Source organism: Nomascus leucogenys, chromosome 2 (genome assembly GCF_006542625.1).
Source record: "Nomascus leucogenys isolate Asia chromosome 2, Asia_NLE_v1, whole genome shotgun sequence".
NCBI classification, from domain to species: Eukaryota; Metazoa; Chordata; class Mammalia; order Primates; family Hylobatidae; genus Nomascus; species Nomascus leucogenys.
The window spans coordinates 150229935-150249664 of NC_044382.1; the positions used below are offsets into that span (position 1 = coordinate 150229935).

At 44.0% G+C, this 19730-nt stretch overlaps 1 protein-coding gene across 1 annotated transcript in view; it reads right to left on the minus strand.

The window, feature by feature from the left end:
* Positions 1–19730, minus strand: part of MBTPS1 (membrane bound transcription factor peptidase, site 1) — a 64034-nt gene that overhangs the window by 35823 nt on the left and 8481 nt on the right. The window contains exons 2-8 of the mRNA XM_003272484.4: positions 13000–13486; positions 10163–10420; positions 6683–6886; positions 4830–4940; positions 4307–4416; positions 2852–2968; positions 1997–2064 (exon numbers count right to left, since the gene is read on the minus strand). Coding sequence (XP_003272532.1) covers positions 1997–2064; positions 2852–2968; positions 4307–4416; positions 4830–4940; positions 6683–6886; positions 10163–10420; positions 13000–13162 — 1031 coding nt within the window. The 5' untranslated portion in view covers positions 13163–13486. The remainder of the gene's footprint in view (positions 1–1996; positions 2065–2851; positions 2969–4306; positions 4417–4829; positions 4941–6682; positions 6887–10162; positions 10421–12999; positions 13487–19730) is intronic.

Sequence of the window (19730 nt, forward strand, 5' to 3'; positions counted from 1 at the left end):
CAGCCAGCAGGTGGCCAGGTCTGTGTGAGGCAGCATGAGGGTACACACAAGATGGAGATGCGGCCTTCCTGGCAAGGCTCTGCTCCTTCAACACACTATAAACTCACAACTCTGATAAGAAGCTATCCAGTGCAACCACCCACAAAAGCCACAGGGTTTCAGAACAGCAGCCAGGGTGTGACAAAGCAGTCCAAACAGCATGCGAAAGAGCTGGGAATCCAGACAGGTGTGGCCAGGAGGATGGGCAGAGTGATGGGGTGCGGAAGATGTGAAAGAAACAGAAGGACACTCATTCCAGGCAGGTGTATGTGGGGAAGTGGAAGATCAAGGTGAACTGAGATTCTGGCTGGAGTTGGCCAACTACGGCCCACGGGCCAAACCAGGCCCACATCTGTTTTTGCAAATACAGCATTCCTGGAACACAGTCACGTTCATTTACACATATATCACCCACAGCTGCTCTCACACAACAACGCCTAAAATATTTATTATCTGACCCTTTACAGAAAAAGTTTGCAATTCAGCCTAGAATACTGAAGACCTTGAAAAACAAAAGAAAAATGTGGATTTCATCTATTAGGCAATAATAATCCGCTGCAGATTCTTGATTAGAAAACTGCTAGAATATATGTTTGAACAGTAGAAATACACACAAAAAAGAAAATGAGCAGCTGCCATTCACAGAGCATCATCAGCATTCACGGTGCTCTCCCCCTGCTGTCTGATTTCAGCCTCATAGGCACCGTGCAGGCTGCCCTCTGCTCCCATGACAGGTGAGGGAGCTGAGGCTCAGAGAAGTGACGGTGCCTCAGCCGTTAAGTGGCAGGTCGGACCTGTCTGCTTCCACACCTAGTTTCACCCATGTTCATGCTGGAAGACCTGAGGTGGGAAAAGACTCAAGATAGGAAAACAGGCTAGGAAACACTGACACCTGGTGACTCTGAACTGATGAGTGCCAGCCTTGAGTGGGGACATCAGAAATGGGAGGAACATTTAAAAGGGAGACCAGAAAACCTGACGAGATGACTTAATAACTGGTGCTTGTCATGGCAGAGCTATAGCGAGGGTATGTTCGTGCCACTTACATCTATGGCTCATGATACATATCACTGATGCAACAGCAAAATCCAGAACCCTGGACCTCTAACAAGGTTCAGGATCATTTACTCAACTATTAGGCTAGAATCCTATGAATGCCAATACTCGCGTTTTCTGATAAACAAACATGAACTTCACATAGCTTCACCTTGTCTTATGCCCTGGATTTGCGTAAAGCATCCTACAGAAACTTTGAGCACAGGAAATGACTTATAAACATTATCTAGAGAATAAAACGAAGCTGCTGGTGGAAAGAAAACTGAGACCTCTAACCAGACAGCAGTGTACTGGCTGGGATTCAGTGGCAAATGTTTCACATCTCATGCTGCTTAAGTTTAGCACAAAGGCCCCCCTGTGACACTGTCCTCCCTGCCTCTCTCCTAAATGATCCCTCTCATCAACTCCCAAAGCACCGGCCATGTTGCCGTTAGGCCCGCCAGCACTTCCCCTGTGAATGAGTGTGACTGTGCTCGCACGTGCTCTTTCAGAGAGGCAGAAACCTCTTCTGTTTGCCTCTTTACCCGGATGCTTTGCAAACAGATCTCATCAACACTGCAGAATCCCTAATAGATTCAGTTTTCTGATTGATTTTGGGGAAAAAAAGTAGTTAGAATAAAAACTTTAGGCCTCTAAATTACTATTTGTAACAAAATTTTAAAAATATATAAATAGAAGGAAGACTGGCCTTGAGGTGACAACTGCTGAGGTGAGTGGTGAGTACCTGGGTGTTCATCATACATCCTATAGTATTTTTTTACATGAGGAAAACTTATCCTTAAGACAAAGTTTTAGACAGACATAAACAGGTAACCATAGGTGGATACGCAAACAGGTAACAATTTTTCAGTTATTTAAGGGGGAAAAAATCCCCAAGGTCATCCCTCCTGGGGCTACTTACCCATAAAGGGGTCCGTCATTGCCAATAGCAGAAACCATGATTACATTGTTAGCTGTTAATTCCCACACCTACAAAAGGAGCATTTATTTAATGAAAGTATACCACTCTTAACATGTAAGGGTCAAAAAAAAAAAAAAAAAAAAGCCATACACAACGCCTAAAAACAGTTCTAAAAAAAGCAGCACTGGACCATTATAAAGGCGGATGTGCTGGCAACTTGCATTTTTAGAGAATACCACCCGGGATGGAGAAGCACGCAGTGCACAGAGCAGATGCTGACTTTCTAGTCACTTTCAGGAAAACACAAATTGCATGTTTGGGTAAGAAAGAATTGGCAAGGCATGGTGGCTCACGCCTGTAATCCCAGCACTTTGAAAGGCTGAGGTGGGTGGATCACCTGAGGTCAAGAGTTGGAGACCACCCTGGCAAACATGGTGAAACCCCATCTCTACTAAAAATAGAAAAATTAGCCGGGCATGGTGGTGTGCACCCGTAATCCCACTACTTGGGAGGCTGAGGCAGGAGAACTCCTTGAACCTGGGAGGCGGAGGTTGCAGTGAGCCAAGACTGTGCCATTGTACTCCAGCCTGGCCAACAAGAATAAAACTCCATCTCAAAAAAAAAAAAAAAAAAAAAATCAGCAAGGCACCACGTGCTCCTTATAAACACCTACTCTGAGGCCTCTAACCCACTCAATTTATGACATGCAAATCACTGAAGCTCACTAGCCATCTGTTCTCACAAAGCTGTCACCACCTGGATGAAAAGCCACCAACACACTAGATATGATGCAAAGTTGGGTTGCGAAAGAGCAGGAGCTGTCACCCAAACCCTGTGTGCAGTGACTCCACAAACCTTGTCAACAAAGGGATGATCCATGAAGTCCGGGCCGCCGATGCTGAGGTTTAACACGTCAATCTTCTTTAAGATGGCATAGTTGAAGGCGTCCAAAAACCAAGATGTGTAAGATACCTAGTTAAATAGTAAAACAGTCTGCTTAGTGTTTCAATCAAGTTTTAAAGTGCTAGGACAGTTTTTATTTCTAAGGCTCTTAAAATCACAAAGTATTTCTCCTAATATTTTTTTAACTTAAAACCAGAAATAAATCCTGAGTACGCATAATGCTCTGGAGAGTAAAATACAACACCTAGAAGATCTAAGTCCTTGGAGCTGAACCTAAGGAAGAGGCAGCTGTGTTCTGCAGGTGGCCTATCTCTCTAGGTGAAATGCACAGCTCTCTACACAAAGAATGCCTTCCTAGATAACACCCATGCTCCCAACTGCCCCTCTCCTACAAAAGGACTTAAACCAAGGCACTTCCATTAAGTTAAGCATTTTGGAATAGTTCAACTCATCTATCTAATCTTCTTCATTCCTAAACAGACTGAAGGACAAATGGCAGCAGTAACAGTTATTTCATAGTATTAGTCCTCTGATGTTCAAGGGCTCCTATGCTCCTTACAAAAGCTTCATCACTTTGTGGATCACCTTCAGCTGTTGCTTTTTTTAAAAATATAAAATTAAGTTTACCATAGGAAGAGAAGCAATGTAATGATTAAGATTATGTTTTTAAAGGTTTTTAAAAGACCATGTATTTATATTTTCTTATATACACCAAAGAAATTCTAGGAGGAGGTATAAGAAAGGAACATCATCACACAGGAGACACCGGCAAGTGAGGAAAGAACCTGCTGGATGGGGACGGGGTGGGGGTCTCACTGTGTTACCTTCTGACCTTTCTGAGCTATGCATTACCTATTCAAAAATTAACCTTAAAAAATAAGTAATGAAAAAAGAAACAAATACTAGGACCCTCTCCCTTTTCTACAGTTTCCAAATGAAGAGTGAAGGAACAAGGCTTGTAAACTCACATTACCCAACACAATGCCAGGTGTCGGGACATAAAGGTAAATAAAACAGCTCAAGGTGGTAGGAACCCAATCAGGGAGGCAAGCACACTTATTCTATGTGTAACTGTTCTATTCTATCATGCAGACAACCGACCCAGGGCACAGAGGCCTGGGGAAGCCTGGAGGTAGAGAAGAAACAAGGGAAATCAAAGAATCGTCGTAAGTAGTAGCCTCGGCAGGGTCTTCAGGGTTCAACTTAGGTTGACACAGTGGTTGGTGGGAGAAGGGCGGAGCCACCCAGGAGGCAGAGGAACAGTAAACTGAGCATGCATGCTGTGGTATGAATGGCTCAGCGTCACTGACGTGCACTCCTTTTACACAAGTGTGTACAGGCCAGTGATTCTGCTTTTTACATTTCAGTATGAATTCCTCAAGTTTCAGGAGTCCTCAAAACACCTACCTGATTATTGGTAAAGACCCTGAAAATGTGAAGTTCTGCATCTGGAGCGAATCCTTGGCACTCCCTCATGCTGGCTATCACACCTGCCACGAATGTGCCATGGCCCAACCCTGTAGTCCATAAAGAAAACAATCCCATAAAATACACTGAATAGCAAGTGCCAGGACGCAACATTCCAGGCCATGAGTTCCACAGCTTTCCATTTCCAAGTGCTGGACAGAGGAGGGCCTCTGCTGCTGCACTACGATCCCCTTGGACGTCACTGGCACAAGCACCCCTTCCAGGTCTAGCCACTCCACGCTCTCCCGGACAAGGAGCTGCCCCCACAGCAGGCATCCCCACTCTCTCCTGAAGTGCTACTTCCCGACATCCTATGAGGTATTCAGAGCAGTTTCTGCCACAACAAAAAGCACAATAACAACCTGGGCTTGTCTGAATAATTGCTGGACAGACTGTGGAATCATGCACTAAACACACTCTCAATCGATCACACGACCACATTCTCACTGCCGCTGAGACTCACCATCGTCCAGCGTTCGCTCGTTGGTCCAGTTGGTTCTCTCCTTCACATTTTTGAAGTGGGGATGCTTCTCGCTCAGCCCAGTGTCAAAAACAGCAACTCTTACATTAGCACCTTATTCGTAAAAGAAAGCAAACACAATCATGTTTGAAGAAATCATCTTTTTGGATTTTGCCTATAAAATACATTCCTTCCTGGGACCCACAGAAAATGACATATTGTGGAAGGCCAAAGCTGCTCAGAACAAACAAGTTAGGTCAGCTGCTCCCAGGGTCAGCTGGCTGAGCCAAGGCTAAGAAAAGAGGACAGCAGCAGCAATGCCATCAACTGCCGCCAAATAAGATTTAAGGATAAGCAGAAAATCCTTCTAGACCCTCCTCAACTGCCACCAGCACTCAGGATGGAACCACCCCTTCCACTCCTAGCGGGCTTCTTAAGGCTCCAGGCTGGCACCTACTGATACTCCCCTTCTGGCAATTTATCACAGGTCTCCACCTCCAACCTTCTCAGAGGCCCTGCAAAACACTCACAAACCACACACCCAAGGAGCGGGACACAGAAAATGGGAAAAGGGGGAAGCATTCTTATTCCCAACAGGGACAGCAATTTATTCATTGCTGCTCTTTTATAACACAGCAAACTCTGCCACAAGGAACAATTAACACCACATGCAGCTAATCACACATAAGGAAAATCACTGCAGCAGGCACTTTTCTATAATAGTAAGTCTATTCCAGATACTGGCCAAAGCCATCAACACCAATGTGAAATACAACTGGCCTCTCTGACCAAAAATTCTAGAAAGCATCTAGAAAAAAAATATAGAATACCTATATGACTTAACAGCTAACCAACATAAAGAGGGTGATGTCTTTCTGGCAAAAGGGCTGTGTACATATCAATACTATGTTAAATAATCTATTAAACTGAGATAAATATAAAAATGAATGCTACTTTTAAAAAATGCACACAGAAAATCAGAAACCATTTGGTTTGGGGGGAATAAAAAATTACTTCCGATGACTAGAATATTTGTTTTGTCAAGGAGTTCTCACTCTAAAAAGGTAAAACCATGGGGAGACGCACATTTTAATGAAATGCCAGTCCACCAGGTATTAAAAGGTGAAGTATCTCAGATATTTTGGAGGGCAGGACACCAAGCAGATCAAAGGAGAGGTAAGGGTCCCTAAGCCAAGGAGATACGAAAGGCACCTAAGCAAACCGCGATGTCCTGGGAGCAGGTGAAACTGGCTTACGTGTAGAAGTCAAGGTAAAAATCTTCACATTAGATAAAACATGAATGTTTTGTCATGATGAATCAGCAAGGGAAAAATCCTTATTGTTCTGAATTTTATTTCACAGGACATGATCATTAACACTGCTTCCTGTTCTGAAACAAATCATCAGCAGGTGTGATAGTCAATTACTTAGTCACTCTGCATTCAGGGCACCAAACTCAAGCCATAAACTAATTTCCATGGAATTGCCCAGATCAGGGACCATCTTTCCCCGAGAAGTGACAGACCTCTGCAGGCCTGTCGGTCAGCGCCAGCGGCTGGCAGTGCTGTGCTCGTTTGTGTATGTGTCAATAGGAGAGAAGCGCTCCACAGCCTTCCCTTCTAACCTCAGAAATGCTAACAAAAATAAGACACAAATGGTGACAATTAGAAAAGCCACAGAAACAAATGCCTGGCATAACAGGAGTCAAAGACAAGGAGTACTTGGCTACCTCCAGCTAAACAAATAGTAAGAAGGCTGGATGTGGAAGGCTGCAGGGCTTTAGCACTACGCAGTCCCGAACATGGAATTCTTGCATGTCTGGACTTTCCATGCCTTCCCTGGGAAATAGCACACACCTGTATATCCCATCTGCCAGAGCACGTCTGCCTGCAGTGTCTGCGCAACCTGGCGCGGGATGGCTCTCAGCAGCCGTCTGCTCGAATGCCTTCCCGTAGCATGCCAGAAGCCGGAGCCCAGGGAGAGGCTGGCTCTTCGCAGGGGACGTGATGATTGCCACTTCTGGCTCCACCGGGTTTCATTGCAGGGTACTGTGGGGTCAGCTACAGGCAAGGGAGAGAAAGGTCAGAACAGAAGAGCAAAACGAACTACACCATATCCGCCAGGCAAAACTAAACTAAACACAGCGAGGATTACCATTTGCCACTCTGTTTGAGAGAAAGTGGGATTATCTTCTTTTTCTAGAAGGACAGTCTCAATGCAATTATAACTATGGGACGTTATTTAGCTGTCATATTATTCCCAAATAGTTCTCTACTTGAAATTTTCTAACCAAGGTAAGGCAGAGAAAGACTGATTAAATTAAATAACAATAATTTTAAAAAGCTAATTGTGATATTAAAACTAAAGAAAAACCTGATTTTTCATCAGCAACTTGTTCTCACTGAAACAGAAGGGGGAAAAGTTAAAGAAAATGACCCTAAGCATTCATGGAGTTTTATTTTTACTATAAGTTTCACTAGATTTCTTGGGCAGGCAAAAGCCATCACATATCAACAGGACTTAAAAAAAACCGTATATTGCTCAATATTCCCAATATTCTTATCTGCTAGAATTTCACCTTTCAAAAAAACAGAAGAACTACAAAGGAGTCAGAGACGGTGAATTTCTGAGGGTGATGGAATTACTCCATATCTTGATTTTGTTGGTGGATATTTGATGGTATACTTTTGCCAAAACTTGCCAAATTGTACTCTAAAAAGGACGAATTTTACTATCTGTAAGTCTCTTTATTTTTAAAAAGCGGAGGAAAAAGGCAGCACCACAGAAATGGCCTAAGGGTTTTCCCTTTACCTTTCAAAGACCATGTTATAATGAGCAAGTCATATTTCAAATCAGTTTTAAGAAGAGAAAATCTGTAATACTAATACAGTTCCTTTCTAAAGCAAATCATTGTCATTTTTATTCTAGCCTTACCAACCTACACCCATGTAAGTACAGGGACCTGGAAACATATACAGTCATGCCAATTCTGGTAAATAAATATTTGCACAGTCCAACTGAAATGGTTCTTAACTGAAATTCCTGTGCTGAGTCTGATCTTTAAGTCAACAGCATGGCACAATGCTGCAGGTACTGACTGAAGAGCAACACTGACACCAGGAACGGGCCTACTCTGCTTGACCCTGCACAGGCCAGACTCCACCTCCAGTATTATACTCAGTTCAGAGCTTCACAGCTTTCGAACAATTTAGAAAAATTAGTACATTCAAAGGAAAACACTTAAAATGATGAGGGGACTTGAAATCAAGTCAGCTGAGTAACCATGGCAAGAACTGGCGATTAGCCTGGAGAGAAAAAATTGCCAAAAGGGACACACCATGGGTATCTTCAAATATCAAAAAGACAGCTATCTTCATCATATCTTTAACTCCTGTCATGTAGAAAACAGGTAGGCTTTGTCTTACGGCCCATGCGATAGAACCAAATGGGTGGGATCCAGAGTGAGAATGGTGTCAGCCCAAAATAAAGCAAAACCTTCTATGAATAAGACCCATAGAAATCGTTAACATTTGGTTACTCACAACATCCTGAACACTCTACTAAGCTTTCTTCATACGCATTATTTCATGTTATCTTCATGACAGCCCCGTGACAATCTAAGCTTTCTTCATATGCATTATTTCATGTTATCTTCATGACAGCCCCACAAGGTAGGGGATATCATCTCCATTTTATGAATGAGAAAAACTGAAGCTTCAAGATGGAAAAGGTGCTTACTGCTGAAGGTCACAGCTAACTTCAAGGGGCATGGGCACACAGTGGGCAAGTCTCCCCTCACAGGGGTGTCAAGCACCCGGAACACACACAGTGGAGATGGTGTCCAAGGGAATCCCATCTCCAGAGAGTCTAGGATTCTTGTGCTAAAATTAGGCAACTCCGTGTCTCCTAAAGCATTCTAGAGCTCTTTAAGATATAACTGAAGTAAAAATAAAGTCAAGTAGAATACCACAATGTATACATTTGGCTAACTGTATCAAGTTTGACTCTCTTTTATCTTCCTGGATTATTTGGAGGTGTTACTGCTTTTTAAGGAGAATAATACATAACATCTGGAGTAGCAGAAAAGGCTCTGAAAAAGTCAAACGCCTAAAGTTTACACCTGGTTTTACTATGAATATTAAACTTCTCTTCGTGTGTCTGTGTGTTAAATGCAGCAAAACCTCAGAGGCTCTTAGGCCTAAAATATGATAGACAAAGAAGAGTAAAATTTTAATTTTTTCTTCCTTCTGATGAAAGAAATGATTGTAAATAATAACAGAACTAGCAATTTGTTAACCTGATTTAAGATAAACAGGAAAAAAAACGCTTTTCCTTTGGTAATACATATCTTTGGAAAATATCATTTAATAAATTTGCAATTTATTATTTGAGGCTAAACTCTGTTTTGACAAGCCCAATTGGAATGAAGTAGGAAAGACTAAGCCCTGGAGAAGAAAAGGAAAAGCCAAATTCCTTCCATCCTCACACCTGCACAGCTGATGCCTTAAACAAACCCAGCTGATGCATGACCATTCCTGGTCAGGAGGCTTTGACAAAAACAAAACGAAACCCCAGGAAAACATGTTTTGCAAGAGTGCCTTTAAAAATGGGGCTGGGCGCGGTGGCTCACGCCTGTAATCCCAGCACTTTGGGAGGCTGAGGCAGGTGGATCACCTGAGATCAGAAGTTCAAGACCAGCCCGACTAACATGGAGAAACCCCGTATCTACTAAAAATACAAAATTAGCCGGGCATGGTAGTGCATGCCTGTAATCCTAGCTACTCGGGAGGCTAAGGCAGGACAATCGCTTGAACCTGGGAGGTGGAGGTTGCGGTGAGCCGAGGTCCCGCCACTGCACTCCAGCCTGGGCAACAAGAGCGAAACTCCGTCTCAAAAAAATAAATAAATAAAAAGGAAAAGAAAAAAGAAAACACACACTGAGAGAAGCAAAATGCAAGAAAGAAGCAGACACAAGGACGCATCTTTCAGCACAAGAAGACGGCCGCAGCCTTGAAGTCTGAAGGCTTTGAGACGAAGCTGGCGAAAATCACTTCCAACAGAAACAAAGATCACTACCATCTACTACTGCAAACCCTCAGATTTTCTTCTACCAGAACAGCATGAAGTCTCTTTTTAAAAAAAATTCCACCCCCAACACCAACCCTGTGCACTAAACAAAACTAAACTAAAAAATTCCTACCAGGAAAATGTTCACAATTAGCAAACTAGATGGAAGGATGCAGATACTTACCGTACTATTTTTCAACTACTCTGCAGTTTGAGATTTTCAAAGTAAACAGCAGAGATAGAAATTTGCCTACAGTCACAATACTCACATTCAGCATACTTGAGGGAACGAAAGACTTTTCGTTGCGGCGTGACCCGTTTGATGTTTGGATGATCTTCAAGTGTTAGCAGCCCCGCTTTCTGTTTTTCTTTTATCTGAATCACCTCAAAATCACTAGGGTAGTCACTGGATGGATTGTTTCGAGGTATAATTCTCCAATTGTCTACTTCACTGCTCTTCAGGGCACTTGAAATAAATGAATTTCTAGCTTTGGCTGTAAAGTATCCATTGAAAGCCACAATATATTCTGAAACCAATCACCACAAACAAAAATAAGATGTATGCACATACATTAGAACATATACTATATTGTATCTAATCTAAAATCTGGCCAAAGAAAAATTATCTTAAAGCCCACAGCAGACGAGAGGAAAACACAAAGACCAGTTTAAGTACCTAAACAGCTGTCTGCAGAGCTTTGAGGAAAAATGATCCATTTGGGGCCGGGCGCGGTGGCTCACGCCTGTAATCCCAGCACTTTGGGAGGCTGAAGTGGGCAGATTACGAGGTGAGGAGTTTGAGACCAGCTTGGCCAACCTAGTGAAACCCCATCTCCACTAAAAATACAAAAAATTAGCTGGGTGTGGTGGTGGGCGCCTGTAATCCTGAAAGGCTAAGGCAGGAGAATCACTTGAACCTGTGAGGCAGTGGTTGCAGATCGCGCCACTGCACCCCTGCCTGGTGACAGAGCAAGCCTCCATCTCAAAAAAAAAAAAAAAAAAAAAAAAAAAAAAAAGGATCTGTATGAATCACCTAGCCACACAGAATACAGCATTCAAAACCAGATACCCGTGATATTTTTTTAAAAAGCAAATACAGAAGTTTGAATACACAACAAAGAAATGTATATAATTTTTTTCAAGTAGGAAAAACAAATTCAGAGAACTGAATGCTCAGTTAGTGTTTCTTAAAATGAAAACAGTAACAAAATTCCAGAGTGGATTATGTGAGACTATTTGCTCAGTTCTTCACATCTGGTCACTCAAACTTTAGAACGTAAACATTCAGCACCTCCCAGTTCCCCACCTTCACCAACTACAATGGCATCTGTTCCAAAGAATCAAGGTGTAGGCTGGGCACAGTGGCTCATGTCTGTAATCCTAGCACTCTGGGAGGTCGAAGTGGGTGGATTGCTTGAGCTCAGGAGTTTAAGACTAGCCTGGGCAACATGGCGAAACAAAAAATAAAAAAATTAGCTGCGCAGGCTGGGCACAGTGGCTCATGCCTGTAATCCCAGCACTTTGGGAGGCCAAGGCAGGAGGATCACCTGAGGTCAGGAGTGCAAGACCAGCCTGACCAACATGGAGAAACGCAGTCTCTACTAAAAATACAAAATTAGCCGGGCGTGGTGGCACATGCCTGTAATCCCAGCTACTGGGGAGCCTGAGGCAGGAGAATCGCTTGAACCTGGGAGGTGGAGGTTGCGGTGAGCTGAGATGGTGCCATTGCACTCCAGCCTGGGCAACAAGAGTGAATCTCCATCTCAAAAAAAAAAAGAAAAACAAAAATAAAAAAATTAGCTGGGCATGGTGGCAGGTGCCTGTAGTCCCAGCTACTCAGGAGGCTGAAGTGGGAGATCACTTGTGCCTGGGAGGCCAAGGCTGCAATGAGCTGAGATGGCGCCACTGCACTCCAGCCTGGGCAACAAAAGCAAAACTCTGTCTCCAAAAGAAAAAAAAAAAAAGGTGTAGGTACACAGTTCCTGTCAATTTCGTTTTATCATATAAGCTTACTCTACCGGGAAAACAAACTTAAGCAAAGTTAGCATTCATGTGCTGTGCACTCAGCCCACTGGAAATTTACTACAGAAGCCCAGGCGCAGTGGCTCATGCCTGTAATCCCAGCACTTTGGGAGGCCAAGGAGGGTGATCACTTGAGGTCAGGAGTTCAAGACCAGCCTGGCCAACATGCTGAAACCCCGTCTCTACTAAAAATACAAAAAAAAAAAAAGGCTGGGTACAATGGCTCATGCCTACAGTCCCAACACTCTGGGAGGCCAAGGTGGACGGATCACGAGGTCAGGAGTTCGAGACCAGCCTGGCCAACACGGTGAAACCCCATCTCTACTAAAAATAGAAAAAATTAGCTGGGAGTTGTGGCGGGTGCCTGTAGTCCCAGCTGCTCGGGAGGCTGAGGCAGGAGAACTGCTTGAACCCGGGAGGTGGAAGTTGCAGTGAACCAAGATCGCACCATTCCATTCCAGCCTGGGCAAGAGAGTGAGACTCCATCTCAAAAACAAAACAAAACAAAAAATTAGCCAGGCACAGTGGCAGGCGCTTATAATCCCAGCTACTTGGGAGGCTGAGGCATGAGAATTGCTTGAACCCAGGAGGCAGAGGTTACAGTGTGCCGAGATCATGCCACTTTACTCCAGCCTGGGCGACAGAGTGAGACTCCGTCTCAAAAAAAAAAAAAAAAAAAGAAAGAAATTTACTGTAGAAAAGAGGAACATGGCCGGGCATGGTGGCTCACGCTTGTAATCCCAGCACTTTGGGAGGCCGAGGCGGGCGGATCACGAGGTCAGGAGATCGAGACCACGGTGAAACCCCGTCTCTACTAAAAAAAATACAAAAAATTAGCCGGGCGTGGTGGCGGGTGCCTGTAGTCCCAGCTACTCGGAGGCTGGGGCAGGAGAATGGCGTGAACCCGGGAGGCGGAGCTTACAGTGAGCCGAGATTGCGCCACTGCACTCCAGCCTGGGCGACAGAGCGAGGCTCCGTCTCAAAAAAAAAAAAAAAAAAAGAAAAGAGGAACATGTTCTTCAGCAATAGCTAATCTTGAAAAAAATAGGATGGGAGGTCCTAATATTTAAGACAACATCATTACCATATTCCACAACTGTTGATGAGAATTCCACCTTCAAAGTCAGGTGGGAACAGCCAGGGCATGGGGCCTTTTCAAAAGATTTCTTTTCCAGTCTGTCGCCCAGATGTTTCTTCCCAGAGAGCAAAACCACTAGCAGAAGCAGCCAGATGTTGACAAGCTTCATGGTCACAAGCGAATATGATCATAAAATTGCATACATTCAAATCACACTTTTTTCTTCTTGATTAGAAGTGAATTTTTGTTTCGACTAAAAGCTGCAACATTACTGATCAGCCATATTACAGTCTTGTCCAACGTAAATAAAAGTTAAATCCCATGGCCTTTTGTGGTTCAGCCTGAAGAGAGGCTTTCATTTCTTTCTCCGCTTCTTCTCCATCTTGGAAATAAGGCTTCTCTCACTCAGGCCGTGATGACTGAGTCCTATATTCCATTTGTACCACAGAACCAACGTCCAACGGGGTTGATCAATCAACCACTGTGAGCCAATCTATGAAACAAAAAACAGTGCACACAGACATTAGTAGCAAACTGACATACACAGGTATGATTTAGATGTATTTATAATTTAAACAAGTGGGTCAGCCAGGCAAGGTGGCAGGTGCCCGTAGATCAGCTACTTGGGAGGCTGAGGTGGATCACTTGAGCCCAGGAGTTTGAGTCCGGCCTGAGCAACAAAGTGAGATCCTATGTCTAAAATAATAAAATAAATAAGAGGATGAAAGAGATATCCTGGTTTTAAGACAAATTAATGTGCTATACAACCATGAAACATATTATTTCACTTTTATTTACTTATTACTCACTGCTTTCATGGGAAAAATTTTTTTAGGCATCTTCAAAAATAAAACAATAAAATAAATGAGAAAAATGGAAAAAACTAAGGATAACAAAATAACACGGAAAGTTATTAAGCACACTGGACCTGAGCATTCTACCAAAGAGAAGAAGGAATCAGGATGATCCTTTATTCTGTTTCACATTCTGTATTTCCTATCATTTGCAACGCAACCCCCAGAGCATTTCCCCAGTTGGCACTTTTACTTCCCACAAATTTCATCCAATTTTCAGGCAAAAGCTTGGTATACATCCTTACTTTCTGCTGTAACATTAATACCTAACAGCAAAGTAATTTCCATATCAGTGATATTTAACATCTTCTTTAAGAAACACTATGCTTAAATGACAGATTTTGAAATATTTTCTACCAATTCTATGAAAAGAGCATAAAAGGGTTTACTGTCCTGAAATTTATTTTACCTGAAACCTCACACTTAAAGAAAAGTAACCTGCTAAATATGTTATAAAACCAGATTATCTCTTTACTGGAGTGACATGAGAGGACAGTTTGTGAGGGAAGCTACTGCTAAAGCGAAACGTCATCTGAATATTAAATTACGCATGGGCAAAAATATCTTCCAAAACATCTGAATTGTAAGAAAAACTGCCGTTCTTCACAATGAAAACAGAGCAATAGTAAGGAACAATGCTGGCTGTAGCACACCCAGAAAAACAGTTGCACAGACCATACCTGGGGCATAAATAATCCAGCAGGGTGGGGGATGGGTAAATGAAGCAAGAGAGGCCTTCCAGTGCTACTTAGGATTTTATTATTATTATTTTATTTATCTTTTTTTTGAGGAAGGGTCTCACTCTGACACCCAGGCTGGAGTAGGTGGCGCAATCTCTGCACAGTTCACTGCAGCCTCAACTTCCCGGACTCAAGCGATCCTCCCGCCTCAGCCTCCCGAGTAGCTAGGACTACAGGCATGCATCACCACACCCAGCTAATTTTTGGATTTTAATATAGAGAAGGGGTCTCAGCATTTTGTCCAGGCTGGTCTCAAACTCAGGTGATCCAGCCACCTTGGCCTTCCAAAGTGTTGAGATTACAAGCGTGAGCCACCATGTCCGCCCACTACTTGTTTTTAAAAAGAAAACATTAAGGACAAGGAGTTAGTCATCTATTAGGAAAGGTACTTCAAGCTGTAAAACTCATTCTTCGGCAGAAACTGGTGCTTCTGAGTTTTTGGTCTCTGGAACTATCAATATGTGCTTCTACAAGTAGAAAATCATTGATAAAGTACTGTGAGGGGTTAAAATATCCAAAAAACGTTTTTACATTTACTAAAGAGGGACTTTCACTGCTGCACTAACAACTGATCCTGAAAAACAAGCCTATCTCTGGCACCGGCACTGGCAACTAAGGGGAATGGAACTCATCGGAGATGAGTGAAAGTTTAAAGCAGTTACATCCACCTCAACAAGAACAACAATGAGAATGCCAACTGCAAGAGCAAAAACAAAGAGCCAAACAGAAAGATCAGAAAAGCAGGTTTGACAGAAGTTTACTCAGGAGTAAGCCCCTACTTCTTAAGTTTCTTTACGCTTGATACATCCAGCAATGGAGTACCAAAGAAAATGATGACATGAAGCATGTATCTAGCTTAATTAAAGACTACTGGGCAAAGAAGATAAAAGCCAGTAATAACAGTTTTCATATCACAGTAAATGAACATATATTTAAAAGATATTTATTAAATGGGTTCCTCACTCAAGGCAGGTTTTTTGTTGTTGTTGTTAAAAAGGAAGGAACAATCATTTGAACCCAGGGGTTTGAGACCAGCCTGGGCAATGTGGGGAAACCCCGTCTCTACAAAAAAAATATTAAAAATTAGCTAGGCATGGTGGCACACCTATAGCCCCAGCTACTAAGGAAGATCGCTTGAGCCTGGAGGGTTGCAGTGGGCCAAGAGCACACCACTACATTCCAGCCTAGGTGACACAGTGAGACTCTGTCTCCACTTAAAAAACAAACAAACAAACAAAAAAGCCTCTTAAAACTTTTCTGCCTCAAGCTAAAGAATCTATGACACATGTGGGCTCCATATAACACAAATATAAGTAAGTAAGAGCAGTGAGAAAATCTTAGACCTAACTGGGTTAAATCAACTTTAATTCAACCTGTTTTAAAATAATTCACTCAAAGGTAAAGACTCTTAGGTAGGAAATTTTAACACAGCCCATGCAGAACAGGAGGCTGATGTTCTCTTACAGCTTAGGCAGGTACTTGCCTTTAAAAGAAATGGAAAGGAAGGGTTTGGGGGCTTTCAAATGAAAAAAAGTCCAGGTGGGGTGGCTCACACCTGTAATCCCGGGTGTGATTCCACTTTGGGAGGCTGAGGCAGGCGGATCACTTGAGCCTAGGCGTTGGAGACCAGCCTGGCCAACATGGTGAAACCCCATATCTACTAAAAACAAAACAAAACAAAAAACAAAAATTAGTTGGGCATTGTGGTGCATGCCTGTAATCCCAACTACTCAGGAGGCTGAGGCAGGATAATCGTTTCAACCCAGAAGGCAGAGGTTGCAGTGAGCTGAGACTGGGACACTGCAGCAGTCCCGCCTGGGTGACTCTGTCTCAAAAAAAATAAAAAATAAATAAATGAAAAAAAACTCTAAGGTAATCAGTTCTTCCCCAAATTAAAAATAATAATAAATGTGGGGTTTTTGGAAAACAGAGAAGGCAATTATTATCATAAGACATTTTACCTTAACTCATTCATTAGATCAGGCAATTTTAGAGTACTTATCAAGTTAAGATACTATCAGGTACTACAGAACAAACATGGATTATTAGCTAGTCAGGGCACAATATTCCAAGTGTGATCTAGTTAAATTTAAGGACAACTAAATAAAATGCAGGAAATGAAAATGCCAAAGGAGAGGCAGCCATCCAGGGCCACAGATGCTGAACTGACACACAGTTCTCTCTGGGCTGTGATGAGGTGGCTTCTGCTGGGGAGGGGGCACTGCAGCAGCTCTGGAAGAATCTGAGCTCAGTAGGACTGAAAGATGGGCGTGAGGGAGGGAGGAGCAGAGCATCCCAAGCGTGGCAACGCTGGAAACACAGGAAGACAGGGATGTGCACAAGGATCAGCACCACCCAGCCTGAGGAGGGAGGCAAGGTGGTGTCCATCTGGAGAGGCTGAAAGATGAGGGGGGAGGAGAGGACCTCAAGCAGGTACACCCCAGCCAACAACTGGAAAAACGGACCTCTTCCATCCAATGGCAGTGAACAGCACAGAGATAAAACACAGCCAAAGGATGAGACTGCTGAGCTTCTGTGTTCACCCATCCAACTTATTTAGTGAGAAATACTAAAAGCCAGGCACCGTTCTAGGAGTAGGGATAGAGTAACGAACAAAATACCATAGAAATCTCTGACCTCTTACCTTCCAGTGCAGGGAGACAGACCGTAACTAAGACAAGTAAAACATATAGTATTTAGCTGGTGATAAAAACTACATTTGGGAAGGAGAAAAAACACACATCCGTAGTCACATCTGTAATCCCGGCACTTTGGGAGGTCAAGGCAGGTGGATTACCGGAGGCCAGGAGTTCGAGACCATCCTGGCCAACATGGAGAAGCCCAATCTCTACTAAAAACAAAAAAATTAGTCCTGCGTAGCGACAGGTGCCTGTAGTCCCAGCTACTCAGGAGGCTCAGGCAGGAGAATCACTTGAACCCAGGAGGCAGAGGTTGCAGTGAGTCAGGATCGCGCCACTACGCTCCAGCCTGGGCAACAAGAGCAAAATTCCAGCTCAAAATAATAATAACAAATAAATAAATAAGAAAAAACAAAGAAAAGGAATATGACAAGTCAGTAGAGGGCTGGCTTTCTGCTCCAGGGCTGCCTACAGCAGCTGCTGAGAAGGGGCCTTTTCAGTGAAGGCCTGAAGGATGTGGGAAGCTGGCCAAGGGTCTGGGGAAAGAGGATCCGGGCAGTGGGAAAGGAAGTGAAAAGGCCCTGGGGCAAGGACCATTCCTGGTGTGTGTGAGGAAAGAAAGACAAAGAGGCCAGCGTGAAGCAAGGGAAAGCCGAAGATGAAATCCGAGGAAACCGCGGAGACAGCCCAGGGAAGGCCTGCAGGTCACAGAAAGGACTTCAGCTTTGATTCTGACTGGGAAGAGAAAGCGTGGGGCAGTCCCGAGTACATGTGGCTTGTGTTTTAGCCTGACTGCTCTGGCTTCAGTGTGGAATGGGGCACAGGCCGAGGCAGGGAGCATCTGGAGGACTTCTGTACAAAAGAACCAAAGGAGAGAAGATGCTGGTTTGGACCAGGGCAGGCAGGGGAGGTGATAAGAGGCGATGACATCACAGATCTGAAGGTAGAAGTGACAGATGTGCTGTCCACCAGATGTGGGGGGCACACAAGTGAGGATTCAAGGCAACACCAAGGCTGGTCGCCCGACTGGACCAGTGGAGCCTGCCCCTAACTAAGACTGGGAAGACAGTAGGAAAGCTGGCTTGGGAGACACCAGCAGGAGCTGAGCTCTGAGCATTTTCAATTTACAATGAGCCTCAGGGTTGAGGGCACGGCTTAGGGCAGAATCCCGGGCAATCCAGTACCTTTTCTTTCAGAGATGGCAAAAAACCGAGGGCACAGGAAGGTCAGAAGGAAACCAAAATCAGTGGGAAATAATTTGCAAAAGGAAGGTGGGCAAGCTGAGGAGACAGAGACCACTAGCTTAGTAACTGGCCCCTTCCAGAAAAGGGCTACACTCATGGGCTGGTGAGCCTGGCAGCCAGACTGCACTTTACCAAGCCTGTCAACTCCAGCCCACCTGCTCTAGTCACCAAACCACCAGCAGCTGGAAGGAAGGTGCCTTTAAGTGTAAAAATCTCATGGGGATGAATGATGAGGCTGGAAATGACAGGGACAAGGAGATAACCCCTTGCTGTGTTTGGATCTCGTGGACCTGCTTGTGTTCCTAAAAGGTGAGCTAAAATCCAGGCTCTGACAAGACAGTATTTCAAAGGATTTACGGCTCAAAAAATACAGCAACAGATCCTGAGGTTTCTATAGCTTCCCGATCCTAGAATAAGATGGCTTCAAAATGTAAATTTCCTTTAAGAAAAACAAAAATGCCATAATAGGCGCAAGAGACCAGTAAATGATGGCAGACGGACTGGGGTTCCCAAGGCTGAGCTTATTACCAACCCCCGAACTCCTGGGCCTATTTTTTTTTTTTTTTTTTTTTGAGACAGGGTCCCACTTGGTCACGCAGGCTGGAGGGCAGTGCCACCATCACGGTTCACTGCAGCCTCAACGTCTGAGGCTCAAGTGATCCTCCCACCTCAGCCTACCAAGTTGCTGGGACTACAATAGCGCCACTATGCCCAGCTAATTTTTTTTTTTTTTTTTAGAGATGGGGTCTCATCATGTTGCCCAGGCTGGTCTCAAACTCCCGGGCTCAAGAGATCTTCCTGCCTCAGCCTCTCCGAATGCTGGGATTACAGGCGTGAGCCACTATGTCTGGCCTGGGCCTAAAAAGATCTTGTCCCCACTGACTCACTAGACAAGTCAGTGAGCCTTTGCAAGCACAGACTGCACTTTCCAGGGTCTAATACATCTATTCAGCTGTGACGAATGGTCCCTCCTGATTCTCACTATATAATGCAAACCCAACGGGCACACTTCCCAAGACGGGCTCACCACAGAGAGGTAAGCAGGCAAGCAGCAGCAGGACAGGCAGACAGAGCATGCACACACAGATACAGACACACACACCTAAGGAAAAGCACTTTTTTCTTCTTTTTAGATGGAGACGATCTCTGCTCAGTGCAACCCCCACCTCCCGGTTCAAGCGATTCTCCTGCCTCAGCCTCCCAAGTAGCTGGGCTTACAGGCGCCTGCCACCACACCCAGCTGATTTTTGTACTTTTAGT